The sequence below is a fragment of the Micrasema longulum genome, unplaced genomic scaffold, assembly GCF_059751315.1.
Source record: "Micrasema longulum isolate JH-2025_06_02 unplaced genomic scaffold, ASM5975131v1 h1tg001351l, whole genome shotgun sequence".
Lineage (NCBI taxonomy): Eukaryota > Metazoa > Arthropoda > Insecta > Trichoptera > Brachycentridae > Micrasema > Micrasema longulum.
In genome coordinates this window covers 25,697-41,894 of record NW_028278537.1, presented here as the reverse complement: position 1 = coordinate 41,894, position 16,198 = coordinate 25,697, and the positions used below count along the sequence as shown (strand labels likewise).

At 34.3% G+C, this 16,198-nt stretch overlaps 1 protein-coding gene across 2 annotated transcripts in view; it reads right to left on the bottom strand.

Annotated features, from left to right (window-relative positions):
- The window catches only part of LOC148275743 (tyrosyl-DNA phosphodiesterase 1-like), a 62,774-nt gene that overhangs the window by 23,702 nt on the left and 22,874 nt on the right, over nt 1–16,198 (bottom strand). For both annotated transcript variants that reach the window (XM_088235263.1, XM_088235264.1), the window contains 4 exons: nt 14,679–14,885; nt 10,546–10,734; nt 5,712–6,053; nt 116–218 (listed from right to left, as the gene is read on the bottom strand). In XM_088235263.1, the coding sequence (XP_088091389.1) occupies nt 116–218; nt 5,712–6,053; nt 10,546–10,734; nt 14,679–14,885 (841 nt within the window). The remainder of the gene's footprint in view (nt 1–115; nt 219–5,711; nt 6,054–10,545; nt 10,735–14,678; nt 14,886–16,198) is intronic.

Here is a 16,198-nt window from a genome sequence, read left to right as displayed (position 1 = left end):
ATGTTTACATTTTACTACAAACCGCTACAAACTTGTAGAGTAAATATACCTCCACAATAGTAATGAAATGAGAATTGGAGGTAATTTAAAATGATAAACTAAAAGTGAATATTACTTGTATCCAGCTTTTTTATAATGCGCCTCCAGCCAACATATATCAACAAAATTGTTGATAAGTAAGGATTTTTTTAAGGTTCCCAGGCTTTCATCCAGCAAATCTGTAAAAAAATATATTGTTTATTGAGTTGTAACGAGTAATTTTATTTACATATTTCATATTTGACTATTTTGATTTAAAATATCAATCAAACATCATTTCTCTGAATATTGACTAAATGTGTTAACTTTTGACCAAATAGCGCATCTTTTGGCTAAATAAGCCTTTTCTGAACTAAAACCACTAAATAAAATGGTAAAACCAAACCGAGATGTTTGTTTATATCATAATTTCAGAAGGGCCTTTTACATATTTGAACGATATAATAGACATGACAATATTGTCTTGTTCCAGCTCCGTGAACAGCCTCGATCGCACAGGATAGACAGTGGGACAATACAAAAATTCAACCGCAGTTCGCACGTGAGCGATGCCAAAATGAATACACGGCGGCGTTTATTACGAGCGAGTTCGCGAAAAATGCTATTTATTTTACCCTAAGACAAACGAGAATTGTTTAGCTAAATAATAAAAATAATGGTTCCTGCCTTCATTTTCAGCAGAAAAAATGGGCGGGAGCAACACGTTCATGCCAAGCAAATCACTATTGACGCAAGGTCCTGTCCTGTGTTTTTCAATTTCAATTTCAATTTTATTTATTTATTCATATATATGTACATTACAAAATGGAATATCTTAATTCATACATATAGAAATAATTAGGTATACATAAAAAAAAACACATGAGTCTTCATAATATCCAGAGAATAATATGTTAAAAAAGTAAGAGAATCTTGTAACGAAAAACTCCCTCAGAGACGTAAAAAATGTCAATGTCCAAAGTGATATTGTTCAACATAGAGATAGCCCTTCCAACGGGCATAACCATTGGAAGGTTGGTTCTGTATATTGGAATGTGGAACAGTCTATGCTGACGCTGTCTAAGGTAATTATCCGGAACATAAAAAGCTAATGCTCCGCATAATTTCAGGGTTGTCAATAATACCGCGCGGCAATTGAAAGAAGTGCATTGTTCAATACATTCAAATACATTCCTTCTAGTCTTCAAACTGCTGTAACCAAGCATGCCCTGGGTAAAGCCATGGATAATATCCGCACTCCCTCATGTAGAGAAACCGAAGAAATTTCTTCTGAACCCTCTCCACCATAAGAGAGTACTTCAACTCACACGGTCCCCAAATCATCGAGCCATTCTCGAGTCTACTTCGCACCAACGAATTATAAAGAATTCTCAGTACTCGTTCATACGAGGACAATGCGGCCGCGCATGGTGAGGAGGTAATCATTGTTCTGCACAGATAGCCCGCTCGTCTATCTTAATGCCGATGTCTCAGGACAATTTTTTGTTCAACAAATTGCTGTTTACACGCGGGCAATGGTCGAGTCCTGGCATAAAACGATATTTTTAAATATGGAGTAATAAATGAGTATCTCCAAAAACATTCAAAATAAAATAGACAAAATAATTACAAAATTAAAGTATATTCCAAGTTCCCATTCCACGGTACTTTTGCTCGCAAATTTGGGACCAACAAAATAAAAATAATACGTTTTTGATCAGAGAATTAGTCAAATTCATAATATGAAGACTGGACGGAAAAACATACAAAAATACATGCGCAGTCAGTAAAATATGGTTTCAACTATTTTTTTAGTTTCAAAACCGTTATTTACATTCTGTCAAATAAATACTGGAACCCTGAAGAGATACATTTTTTCCAACCAACAATCTGGTCATCCATGCACTTTTTCTAGGCATACTCCGAAATCGCCTCGAGTTCCCTCTGCGAATTTTATTTTATGTCTTTAATTCAATCAAAACGAGTTCCCCGAAGCGGTAATTTAAGTTTGGGGAACAGAAAAAACTTAACAGGGAGCTAATTTGGGAGTTGTTCTATGGCAGTCGTTTGTCCAACAATTCATTCACAGTAATGGCTTTGTGAGGCGGTGAATTATCGTGGTGCAAAATTCAATAGTTGTTCTTCCACAAATCGGGCCTTTTGTGCGGATGTTCTCTCTCATACATCTCGTAACGCTCAAATAATATTGTTTATTTGCTGTTTGCAAATTCAGCGCTTTTGAAACAGGCCGCGCTGTGACGCATCTCTTGCCCAAAATATCAACCAAAATCATTCGAATCGATTTGTGAGAAATGTTTAGTTCACGTAAGGGTAAGGTGAAAAGTTCTCGGCCTGACAATGAAAGACTGCGATTTTCAGTTAAAAATTATTTTATTTTTCTACATAATCTCCCTTGAATTCAACACACTTAGTCCAGCGTTTTTCCAACGTCAGTATTCCTTCTCGGAAGTGAGAGTCTGGAAGGCTGTGAAAATATTCATCTACGGCCCTCTCAACCTCTTCATTGGACGCGAAACGCTTCCCAGAAATGAATTTCTCAAGTTTGGGAACAGATAGAAGTCCGAAGGTACCAAATCAGGAGAATAGGAGGGATGGTTGAGCAAATCGTATCCCAAATCCCGCAGTTGTCCCATCGCCAATGCACCCTTGTGTGCAGGTGCGTTGTCCTGGTGAAAGATGATTTTTTTCTTCTTAAAGTCAGGCCTCTTCTCGCGAATTTTGGCATCGAGCTGGTCAAAAAGGTTGGAGTAATATTTGCCTGTAATTGTTTTGCCATTTTCATTAACTGGATCCCTTTCGCACCCCAAAACTCGCTGGCCATGAACTTTCCGGCAGATGCGATCGACTTGCTTTCTTTGACGCTGAAATACCGGTTTACACCCACTTCTTGGACTGCTGTTTCGTTTCTGGCGTGTAGTGGTGGATCCATGTTTCATTCATAATGACAAATTACCGTTGAATCCTTATTGAATCGGTCCAAACATTGCTGCGAAAGTCGTTTGCGCATTTGCGTTTGATCGGCATTCAGCAAATGCAGCACCCATCTCGCGCAGAGCTTTCGCGTCCTCAATTCTTTGTGCAAGATGTATCGTACCCTTTCTTTCGATATCTCTACAGCCTCAGCTATCTCACTCACCTTCACTCGCCTATCGTCCAATACGATATCATGCACCTTTTCGATGGTTTCTGATTTGGTGGCGGTTTTTGGTCGTCCTTCACGTGGGTCATCTTCGAGAGACGTGCGACCAGGTTTAAATTCAGCTGCCCACTTTATAACGGTTGACATAGAAGGAACAGAGTCCCCGTAAACTTTTGTCAACTTCAGATGAATTTCCTTAGGAGTTAATCCATCCAAAACGAAGAATTTTATGACCGCACGATATTCAAGTTTATTCACTTTAACGAAAAACGTCCACTGCAAAAAATCGTGTTAGCAAACTACTCGAGAGAACAAGTTGAAACTTGTCATACGAACTAAAGCTAGGGTTTCCTAGGACAGCGGTGTCCGTATCTTAACGGCCGTAGTGAACGGTGATGCGGTGGACAGCCGTCGTAGTGGTGACTAGAGAGTGGTTTTATTTTTTAACGGTGTTATCAACACCATTTTTATAGGAAACCACTCTTTAGTCACCATTACGACGGCTGTCAATCGCATTAATGTTCACTACGGCCGTTAAAATACGGGCACCGCTGTCCTAGGAAACCCGAGCTTAATGATACGTGAACCCAAGCAGGCAACATAATTTTTTGCTGATTGCAACGCTATCTCTGGGTCAGGCCGAGAACTTTTCACCTTACCCTCGTACAAGCTCTCTCAAGCTCTAATGACGATTTTCAAGCACTATTTTTTTTACTTGGTCGATGTTTTCTTCAGTATTCGACGTTGAAAGACGTCCGGGATGAGGCGAGTCTTCAACCGCTTCGCGACCCTCTTTGGACGCTTTGTTCCACTCAAACGCTCTTGTTCTCGATATGATAGAGTCGTCGTAGGCTTTCTGCAACATTTTCAACGCGTCTGAACCCGAAATTTCATTCGCAACACAAAATTTAAGACAATTACTTCGTTCATTTTCCATAGTAAACATCGCAACACACACTTAAGAACAACCAATATTTCATCATTATAAATAATAATAAATCGCGTTCAAACTTAGCGTCAATATAGAATTGTGCCAACTTACCCAAAAAAAACATCCTGGAAAATCATTTACGCCGGCTTTTCAGTCCCGGTATTTACTTGACGGAATGAATATATATGTATATACTCATATATACATATATATAATAATGCGGTTATGTTTTTTTTAGTAATACTTTTTTGTTTTCTAATATAATAATTTAAAATCGATAGCAAAAAACAAATAATTCTGATTTACGCAACCTAACCAGTTACCTTCCTAAGGTTTGGCTCTTAAAGAACATAACATTGCCAACCTATCTGACAGGTCAATATTAAAAATGTACAATCAGACTGTTTCTCTGCCTCTAGGGGTCTCCCCAAGGCAGTCACCTTGGGCCTGTTCTGTTTCTAATTTTTGTGAATGACACTACATCCTGTTTCCGTAATGTCGAAGTTTTGCTTTATGCAAACGATATTAATTTTTTTAAAGAAGTAACGAAGATAAGTCACTGTGAAACTTTGCAATCAAATATGAAGCATTTATATAATTGGTGTGAAAAAATAATTGGTTTCTAAATGTTTAAAAATGAAAATTATTTTAAAAAAATATGTTGTCACGTTTCATTTAACTTTTATGCATGTAAAAGCCTTATGAGCGTAAAAAATTTATAAAATAAAAAATAATAATGATAATCTTACGTTTCGAATGGCATATTTAACTCAAAACTGCCTAAACGACGGCGATATAATATGATATACAATTTCAAAATATAAAAACGTGTCTTAGTTTTATACTCGTGGCCATAGAATTAAGAATAGTCCAGAAGGAGCGTGAAATCATATTTGAATGCATCGGACTGTGTCCAAAAAAACCCCCACTTTGCCCCACTTTCACCACGCGCATGCGTGAAGTCACCGCGTAATGTTGCCAGATCGCGAAAAATATAATCATAACACAAATGTAAAAAAGCAATTTGATAATTTCTCTATTTTTTTATTGTGCACGCGGAAACATTAATTGACACAACAGAGTATATAAGTAAAAGGTCATTTAATAAGAGTAATTTAATTAATGAAAAAGTTCAAAGGAACATAAAAAATTTAATAAATTTTATTTTACCTTAAATGGATATTTTTATGTCATGTTAAATAATATTTGATGTTTTAAAGATGTAGGTCAAATGTCCACCACGGCGTTGTTTAATCCAAGAGGTCCGATTTTCATTAGTTCACTCATAAGATGAGCAAAGTAGCGTCAACAATTTGACTACCCCGGCAGCACTAACGAAATGTCCATTTTGTTTGCTTTGACAATCTGACAGATGGCAAAATAATTCAATTTTCAAGTAATGCATTTGTTACTTACACATGCATTTGCTACTCACACATGAACTGTGATCCCATCCGGTTTTTGTTTTATCCCAGCAGTATTTCTATACTTTAAAACTTGTTGGCGAAGAAGGCGACTAACTACTCCTGTTTGATGCGCGTATGCGGTTTCCGGACTATGCTTAATTCTATAGAACCTGCGCAATATGTTTTACATACGAACCTTGGAAGGTAATCGACAAGGGCATTGTAGCGTATGTCTGTGGATCTGCAGTTACAGCCGTGAAGAACATGTAATATGGAGCAGCGAGACGATGTTTTACATCCATTTTCGATTTCTGTGTGGCAAAAAGAATACCATCTGCAATCGTTTCATTTGGAGAAACCTGTCTCAGGCAAACAGTTTTTCTCCTGTTTTCAGGAACTTTGTTTTTGAGAGTGGAAAGAGGATACATGTTTCCAGACACCATCACTTGGAGCTGTTTTTCAACGACCCTCTTATTTTTGACATGGACTGGAATACTGATGAAATGAGGATCCGGGGAGTCTAGTAAAATTTTCTGCACTGCAACAAAACACAAATAATTAAACGCTTCGACAAAAGGGAATTTTTTTATATATATACACCCAATGCACATTTTTAAGGACATCTTTATACATATAAAATTATTATAAAGGAAAGTAGAAAGACACAATGATATATAGTAGACTCGGTGGGAGTGGAAGCGGGAGAAAGGTGTTTTTAATTGAATTTGATGCAGCGATCGTTTAAAAGAAGACAACTTGTTATCAAATAAATCAAGACTGGTATGTTTGTTGGCAGACCTAAGAATTCTGGGCATAGAGGAATGAAAACTATAGTTATTTCTATGGTTATCAGTATGAAAGAGGAAGTTTTGTCTGAGGTTTCTGGTTGGGATATTTAATTTTGTCGAGCTCAGTAGTTCAGGCGCATCAAAAAGTGAGTTGAGAATTTTAAATAGTTTTTTTAGAATTTTAAACGGTTTATGTTAACGGTCTCGAAGAGAAGATATATTTAATGGTAGTTTCTAACTAGACTTATTATACGTATATTGCATGCGCGGTCTGTTCATAGAACGCATGGAACTATTAGTTCCCATACATTTTGGCAAATAATGTTTATAAAATAACATATTTAATAAATTAATTATCCGTCATAATACCTAACATTAAGATTACTTTAAACAAATTATGTAAAAATAGTTTGATTAATAATCGCTATAAATTTTGAAGGAATTTTACTATTGCCTTAAAAAGTATGTTAAAAAGCAACGTAGCCTCCGACACACCCGTTTACCAGCGCTGTCAAGCGCGTACTGATCGGCAAGTACTTGCTAATGGCTGGCTGGATATCGATTTAAAGAACGATCGCGATGGAAGCAAATTCGACATTCCGTTCCAGCGCCGTACTGAACGCGCAGTTCGGGCGCAGGCGCAGACTTAGATTCTCACTAGGCAATGGAAGCAATCAAAGCATAACAATACATAATTTTCCATGTGATCCGAACGCAATACCGCGCCGCGCCGCACAGCACAGAGATGCGATTTTGGTAATTTGGCGCTGGACATAATAGTTTAATTATTATTTTGTGGTAGAGTAGGAATACAAAATTAAATCTAGAATTTAATTCAAACATTACACCAATATAATGTTGATTAGTTTTAAAAAAAGGTTATAATCTACTACATATATTGATTTTTCGGGTTCAAATAATGACCAATTAATTTTCGTTGAAAAGCCATGTTTTTTAACAAGATAATATTTATTTTGGTTTGACTGCATTTAATAAATAATATATGATTCCACAAAATACTTCGCAGTTTTTTATTATAGTATAATAGTGAAGTTGGTCAATTTGTTATAACAGTTTATTACTAGATATGTAAAATTATTGTTTTTATTTCTGAGCATATGTATAAAGTATTTAGTTTGTCTTTAATTTTTAAGGGCAAAAACCCCACCGCACGCCCCTGGTATTTTGGTCTCTGGATAATCCCGACCTCCAGCCTATATTAATCAAAAATCGATGTTGAACTGATTCAATATTCTTGATGTGAACATCACAATATGGAGATCAGATAACAGGGGAATACTCTAGGTGCGGGCGGACTAGGGAATAGAAGAGAGTTTTAAAGGTATTGATATTTTTGAAGTCAGTTGTGTTTCTGTTAATAAATCCATGGAGTTTTAAGGATTTATTTATAACATGTTCGATATAAATTGTAAAAGAAAGTTTAGTGTCAAGTATAATACCTAAATCTCGTATACTAGACACAAATGATAATATTTCATCGTTCTGCGAGGAGTCGTATAAGATTGGATTTTCCAGACGAAATAATCTCATAACCTTCCACTTACCTAAGTTGAGATGTAGATTTTTGGATGAGCACCAGTGCTAAAGGACAGTAAATCAGATCGTAATAATGAAAAATCGGAAGGGCTGTCAATCTGTTTGAGAATCTAAGAGTCGTCAGCAAACAGACAAATTGATGAAGTAAGAAAAACATTATTTAAATAATTTAGGAATACTAGTAAACATAATAGAAATACTAGTAAACATAATATCTTAAATGAATTGCATTTTCAAAACCAATATGGATATGGACATTAAAAAAAAAAATTGTTATAAAATACGTTTTCACAAAAACGTAACACGTTTGCTTTGACAATGAGGAATTTCAGCCCGGGGCTGCAATTTATTATAAATCTTTTCTATACCCTAGAGAATGGTTAATTTAGGGATATTTATTTTTTACACGGGACTAATTTTTGCTTCATATTTATTAATTTATTTATTTATACATCAACGGTTCAAAGAACCTTTTACAAAAAAATGTTTTACAGAAATGACAATAATTATTATGTAGTATAACGCGTCTGGTTATATTTCAAGGATATTTATTGATTCAGTTCATACATTACATACAGTACAAGCACTAGAAAATCAACTTAATACAATATCGTCGGTCACGCGGGTTGACAAGCACTGACTTTACAGACTGAGAGGCAGCGGGGGTTGATTTGCGACTCAGGACGTCAGGATGGCCCGGGCAAAGGGACGGGGCAGGGTGTGAAGGCAGCCCGACTCTCTCTTCCTAGTGATATGATGTCTCGCGTATTCAGAAGTTAGCGAAAGGGCCGAACAGCCCGCATTCGTACTTCACTGAGTAGGCCATCATCATCATAATTCCCTTTCCGCACTTATTGGTGCATAGGGAACTGCACCGGTACACCGATTGCAGCGTATCTTGATCATTTTTGTTACATGAATGTAAGGTGGTCAGTCCTGCGCTTCAGGTACCAGTCTAGGGACTATGAAATAGTCTAGAGTAAAAACACCCTTTTAAATAATATTTCATATCAACCATGTCGGGAATCGAACCCGAGACCTCTCGCATGGCAGGCAAATGTCTAAAAAATCTAAAAGTTTAGCTTCTTGGAACAATTGGAAAGAGAGAAAAGTGCGATTTTTGTGAAGCATTATTTTTAATTTAATTTTTTTAACAGTTTCCAATGGTTTGAAACCACTGTATAAATTCAATAATGTGTTTTGTTTTTATGATAAAAATAAAATAAAATAAAAAATTAAAATTAATAAATTAAAATTAAATGTTAACAAAACTAAATATATGAATATAGGAAACAAAAGAATAGAAATTACACCATCAATTGTAATAGAAAATGAAAAACTTAATGAAGTCACTGAAATTAAATATTTAGGTGTAATGTTGGATTCAAAACTTACATTTCAACAAAACGCTAAGATGGTAATAAATAAGATTGCAAAAAAAATATCAATTTTGGGAAGGATCAGAAGATTTATTGATAAGGACTCCTGCAAAACTATTTACAAAGCAATTATTGAACCACACGTTAACTACTGTAGTAGCATTTTATTTTTATCAAACAAAGAAAACATAGATAAACTAACTGTATTACAAAATAAAGCCTTTAGAATCATTTTGAAAAAAAACAGATATACGAGGGTAAAGTCGATGGTAAATGAAATGAAATTATTAACATATAAACAAAGAATATTTTACAATACAATGATATTTGTTCATAAAATTATAAACTCTAATAGAAAAACAGAATTTTGGAAAAAATTTGATCGGAACCAGCATGAACACGATCACAATACTAGAGAAAAGAACAAAATTAGACTTCCATTTAGGAAAAAGGCAAAGTCACAAAATTCAATTTTATTTAAAGCAATTAAAAAGTATTACGAAATGGAAAAAAATATTTATGAAGAAAAAAACATATCAAAATTCAAAATAATGGTCAAGACATATGTGATAAACAATTTATAAATTAAATATATTTGCAATGTTATTATTAGAACACACATAACAAATGTATGATATGTGTGCCCTACTTTAAGATTTAAATTAAAAAAAATAAAAAAAAATGTAAAACCACTTTGTTTTTAGCCACTGGTTTATTATTTTTTCTACCGACCGGTTTTTTTTTTTTATTTGTTTTTTTTTTTTTTTTTTTTTTTTTATTTAAATCTTAAAGTAGGGCACACATATCATACATATTGTTATGTGTGTTCTAATAATAACATTGCAAATATATTTAATTTATAAATTGTTTATCACATATGTCTTGACCATTATTTTGAATTTTGATATGTTTTTTTCTTCATAAATATTTTTTTCCATTTCGTAATACTTTTTAATTGCTTTAAATAAAATTGAATTTTGTGACTTTGCCTTTTTCCTAAATGGAAGTCTAATTTTGTTCTTTTCTCTAGTATTGTGATCGTGTTCATGCTGGTTCCGATCAATTTTTTTCCAAAATTCTGTTTTTTTATTAGAGTTTATAATTTTATGAACAAATATCATTGTATTGTAAAATATTCTTTGTTTATATGTTAATAATTTCATTTCATTTACCATCGACTTTACCCTCGTATATCTGTTTTTTTTCAAAATGATTCTAAGGCTTTATTATATGATAATGAACAACCACAGCGTTGGGTCTTCAGATATAAATTTAAGGAAGTAAATTGATCAAAACAGGCACTCACGGTGAGGATGAGACAAAGCAATGAAGTGGTCCGCCTTCACTTCGGTGCAAGAGTTTCCATCTGGGCACACGGCGTTCGGTCTCATTCCGACCGGGTGAGATTTCCTTAGGAAGTGTTCTGCATTAGTTCTCCTGCAGTTCAAACCGTATTCACACGACGGCATTTGCCTTTTAACAGTACGCTGTTTGGCTGAAAATAAGGATTATAGAGCAAACACAATTGCCATTCGATGTTTATTTTATATTTAAGAAAATTGTACATGGGTTCTATAATTAATTAATCTAAAAAATCACAAGTCAGTCGGCACTATTCTTATAAAAATCTAGTAATTTGAATGGTGCCAAAAACAAACAAATCGTGACGTCACCGAGTATGACGTCTTCGGATGTTTTGTGACGTCATCGGATTTTTTTTCATCAATGTCTATGGATTTTATAGAGTATTGTAGGTGGCTTCCTTTTTCTATGATGTGTACAAAGAAATAATATATATTTTAAGTTCTTTAAATGTAATAACGTTTAACTGCTTAAGTACTGAAAACATTGCTTAAAACAATGATTCAACTAAATTTAAATAGATAGTTAACTGAAGAAAAACCATTTTTTTTATTTTTTTATGAAAGGTGATCCCCTTTCATTTCTCCTTTTAAGATAAACAAAGATATATATATAAATTTTTCAATAATGTCATTAAATTCTATGGTTATGATTTATCATACCACGATATCATATATTTGAAAATAACTGGGAATCACCATTCACCAATACTAACCAATTCATTTCATCAATATATAAATTATTTTTTACTTATGTACAATAGATAATGTCCATGCGCTCTGTAGCTGCAAGACGTGTTGGGATATTCATTTATTGTATAGCGCCCTTGAGGTGATTTTCACAAAAATGGCGCTATATAAATTATCCAAACATTATATTATTATTATTATTATTAAGGAGTTTTTTAACAATCAACAGATGGCAACCTAAGTGAGCAAACAAACAATACAAACAAAACAAACAAACAAACCATCACGCCGTTTCCCCGTAGGGGTAGACAGAGAGGATAGAACGCCATAACACTCTATTTTGGCATACAGACCTCTCTTCCTCTACATTCATACATCTTCTCATGCACGCATGTCGACTATTCCTACTTTTGACATGTTCATCTTCAAGTATTTGATGGACTTGATCGTGCCATGTCTTTCTCGGTCTTCCTCGTTTTCTGCATCCATCAACATTTGTATCGTAGATCCTTTTAGCCGTTCTTTCGCTGTCCATTCGCTCTACATGTCCAAACCAACGCAGCACCCCTTTCTTGATTCTGTCAATAATGCATGTCTCAGCCTTACACACTTCACGGATCTCGACATTTGTGCACCTATCATACATCGTTTTACCACACATTCGCCTGAGGGATCGCATTTCGACAGCATTCAACCTACTTTCATCATCATTTTTCCAATTCCATACTTCGCTCCCATACATTAGAGTTGGAACTAGAACTCCGTTGTGAACTGCTAGTTTAGCCTCCTGCGATAAACATTTGTTTGACAAAGTACATTTTATTGCTGATTTTTTGATTCAGAATATCTCCGTTCACGCTGATCTCACATTTAGTTATATTTTCATCCCTTTCAAAAACCATCACTTTCGATTTATCAACATTCATAAGCAAACCGCTTTTCTTGCATACATCGTAGACTTTTGTTACCAAGAATTGAAGGTCTTCTTTGCTGCTAGCAAGAAGCGCGGCATCATCCGCATACAGAAGACAGTTTATTTCATTTTTTATTTATTTCATTTATTAGTTTATACATACAATGTTACAAAAATGGCACAAAAAACACTCAACACTGGCAAATTCTGCTTGTACTAGGAGTAGGCACTATTTCACAGCCAGCCTCCGAGCGGGCTGGGTGTGAAATATAGTTCCTCTCTGCAACTTTAGTTTAAAATACACAAATATGTGTTCAATTGTTATAAACATTGAGTTAAGTCGCTGAGGTGTGGACACGCTATAAACAAAGAGTGAGATTATTCATTTAAAGCATTGTTTTATAAACGTTATTATATTCAACGCTTTGTTTAACCTAACCTAACCAAAATATATTCAAACGCCACAAACTCTCGTGATTTTATAACTGTGCTTCTGTTAAAACTGTTTAAAAAAGTGTTTATTTGTGAAGATCAAGTGCCGAAATTGAACTATTTATTATAAAACGATTTCTTTATGATATAGTGCTACCTCGCTATGTTCATTTAAAAATACAAATGATACATTTTTTCCTGTATCACGTAAAATTACTCGAATATCAAAAGTAATACACAAGTTTATCTGACATCTTAATCAAAGTAAAATAATAATAATCAGAAATTTTAGGCGAGAAACATGCGTAATAACAAACAAAACTAAAAAGAAGCGAATATATTCCTTGGTACCTACACTTTTCACTACGCAGATGCGTTTCTACTATCATCTCCCTGGGAACAGCCAAATGTGAACCAAGTGTTTTTACAGTTATTTATTAGGAAAAAGACAATAGATCCTGTTTACTGCATACGAAAATAAAATAGGGACGAGTTTGAGTTTGGGTATCGTCTATTGTCTTGTTAACCTTAATAATAAGTTAAGGAATGATATCTTTGTTTAGTTTTTTATATTTGACTTTTTGTGCTGTTACATGTTCACTTAATTGCCATACTTACTAGTTTTTTGCTCAATGTATTATTATTGCGTTTCTTAAAATTATTTTTTATTATTAACTTTTTAAAATCATTCTTATGTTGTTGAAATACCATTTGTCGATGCGTTTTGAAGCTGCAAGACTTTTTGTGATGTTAGCTATCATATTATGTAAATGTTATCAACTATCAAATATCTAAATTTCAACCGTCCATGCGCTCAGTAGCTGCAAGACTTGTTGTTATCTAAATTCTTTTTTTATAAATCTGCTTTTTATTTCGTTTTTAAAATATCACTTAAATTTTAAACTTCGTTGTCAAATAAAAAAAAATAAAAATAAAAATGTAAACAGGGGCTAGATTTCTTATTGTCCATGCGCTCTGTAGCTGCAAGACGTTCTGTTATCTAGCTCACATATATCATAATTGTAATATATCGTAATTGGAGACGAGGAACTAGAATCCCAACCGTCCATGCGCTCTGTAGCTGCAAGACGTGTTGGGATATTTATTTATTATACAGCGCCCTTGAGGTGATTTTCACAAAAATGGCGCTATATAAATTATCCAAACATTATTATTATTATTAGGCTCAGTATTTGAAGGGTCAGCATGCCAGAAATATTAATACGCCTAATGTTGCAATCGGTTCCTATATGGGCAAATGCCTGTTCTAAGAAACCGATTTGTTGCGGCAAATATGGTTTTCGAATATGTTTCCTATAAATAAAAACAATATTGAAGAAATGAAAAAACAGTTATAGCCCAAAAGAGAAGAAAAGAAAAAAAAATACAGTTTACATTAAATGTAAAAATACAATTAAATATATAAATATAAAGCATACATACATATACACATACATACATATATAAACACATATACATACATATATATACACACATACATACACAATATATATGCACATGCGAAAATACAATTAATTTATATATGATTCAATGGGATAGCAAAATATTTAGATTACTATCCTCAATAAATTCTCCGATTCCTTACTTCCAATGTCTGTCAACCAAATTTTTTTATTTTTTTTCAATACTGATGGTTTATCAGATTTCCAAAATGAGTTAACAGTTGTACCACTCATTTTTGCTCCCATTCTTAAATCTTTCAGTTCTTTCATACAGTATATGTTGAACAACCACGGGGACATTACACATCCCTGTCTGACTCCTTTCGGAATATTAAACCACGATGTGAATAAATGCTTTGCTCTCTTTATATTTATAACTTATTAAAAATTAAATTATAATTATTATGTAACGTCTATTCGTTTTATTTGTATTGAAATTTTGTTCTATGAAAAAAAAACGGGAAATGCATAGAAATCGGCAGAATTTCAATAAAATTCGGTAGATCAGTAGATTGCTCCTAAAATCGGTAGATCTACCGGAAGTAATGGCAACGCTGAATGTCGAGGAAATAAATAATACCTTCTTTGGCATAGACGCTCCCGCCGCGGTTAAGCTTGCTCGGGCGGGGAGTATGCTCCCGGGTCGTCCCGCTTGCACTTCCCATGGTTTGGATCTCCCATAAAATACACAGCTGTTTTTCTATGGTACTGTGCACGACGTTTCGGGTCAAGTGTGGTGGTATGTTGAATGAACCTCTGCCCCGATAGGTTGACAATATTTTATCCACTGGAAGGAAATGAGATTTTTAAAATTGAATGTTGGACAGAGTTTCGAATAAAAAGGATTAAGTCATGGAATTAGGAATGGTCCAGAAGGAGCGTAGAATCATATTTGAATACATCGGACTGTGTCCAATAATTCCCCCACTCTGCTTCTCTTTCTCCGCGCCCATTCGTGATGCCGTTGCGTAATGTTGCACAATGGGAAAAAATATAATTATAACACAAATGTAAGGTAAAAATAAGCAATTTGTAAATTTCTCTCAAATTTTATTGTGCATGCGGAAATATTGATCGACACAACGGAGTAGATAAGTAAAGGGTCATTTAATAAGAGTAATTGAATTAATGAACTTTAAACTTAAAATATAAAACAAACTTTATTTTACATAAAACGGATATTTTTATAACGTGTTTGATGTTTTAAAGATAATGTCGGTCAAATGTCCACGATAGAGTTGTTTAATCCGAGATATAATTTTCATTAATTCTCTCATTAAATGAGCAAAGTAGGGTAAAAAAATTACTACCCTGGCAACACTAACGAAATGTTCATTTTGTTTCTTCGACAATCTGACAGATGGAAAAAATATTCCATTTTTAAGTAATGCATTTATTACATACACATTCATTTTCTAATTACACATCAAATGTGATCCTACCCGGTTTTTAAGATCTTAGCAGTATTTCTACACTTTAAAAGGACACAAAACGGCATAGTTGAATTCAAATCAGGAGTTGGGTACTGAGCGACGTCTACAAAGAATCTAATGGGTCAAAACGTAAACCTACTCATTTATGAGTAGTTTAATCGCCTGCTCACTAGTTCGACCCCATCTAGAATATGCTTGTCCAATTTGGTATCTTTTCTATATTGACCATATCGAGTCTGTCCAACACCGTTTTCTAAGAAAAGTGGCTGGATGCTCGAATAACAAAAGGGTAATTATTCCTATGCTGAAATGAAGCAATTTCTTAATCTATCGTTGGAGAAACGTAGAACGGAGGTGGACCTCATATGCATTTTCAGAATACTCAATGCCATAAGTGACGTCTTATCTCTGTTGCGATCAATTTCTTTTCATGTTCCCCTGTGTCACCAGAAGTAAAAATTTGCTATTTATCAAATCTTCCAGGAGCAACTTTTGTTTGTATGGCCCAGTGTCCAGAATGAAGTCAGTTCGTCACGCAACTTGATATTCTTCGGGATAGATCTTCCGGCTTTTCGTAGATCTCTTCGCCACTAAAACAGCGTTGGATGAAGAAGCCTTATACGTTACATCTGTTTTATGAATATATTGAATACCACCATTTGACTGC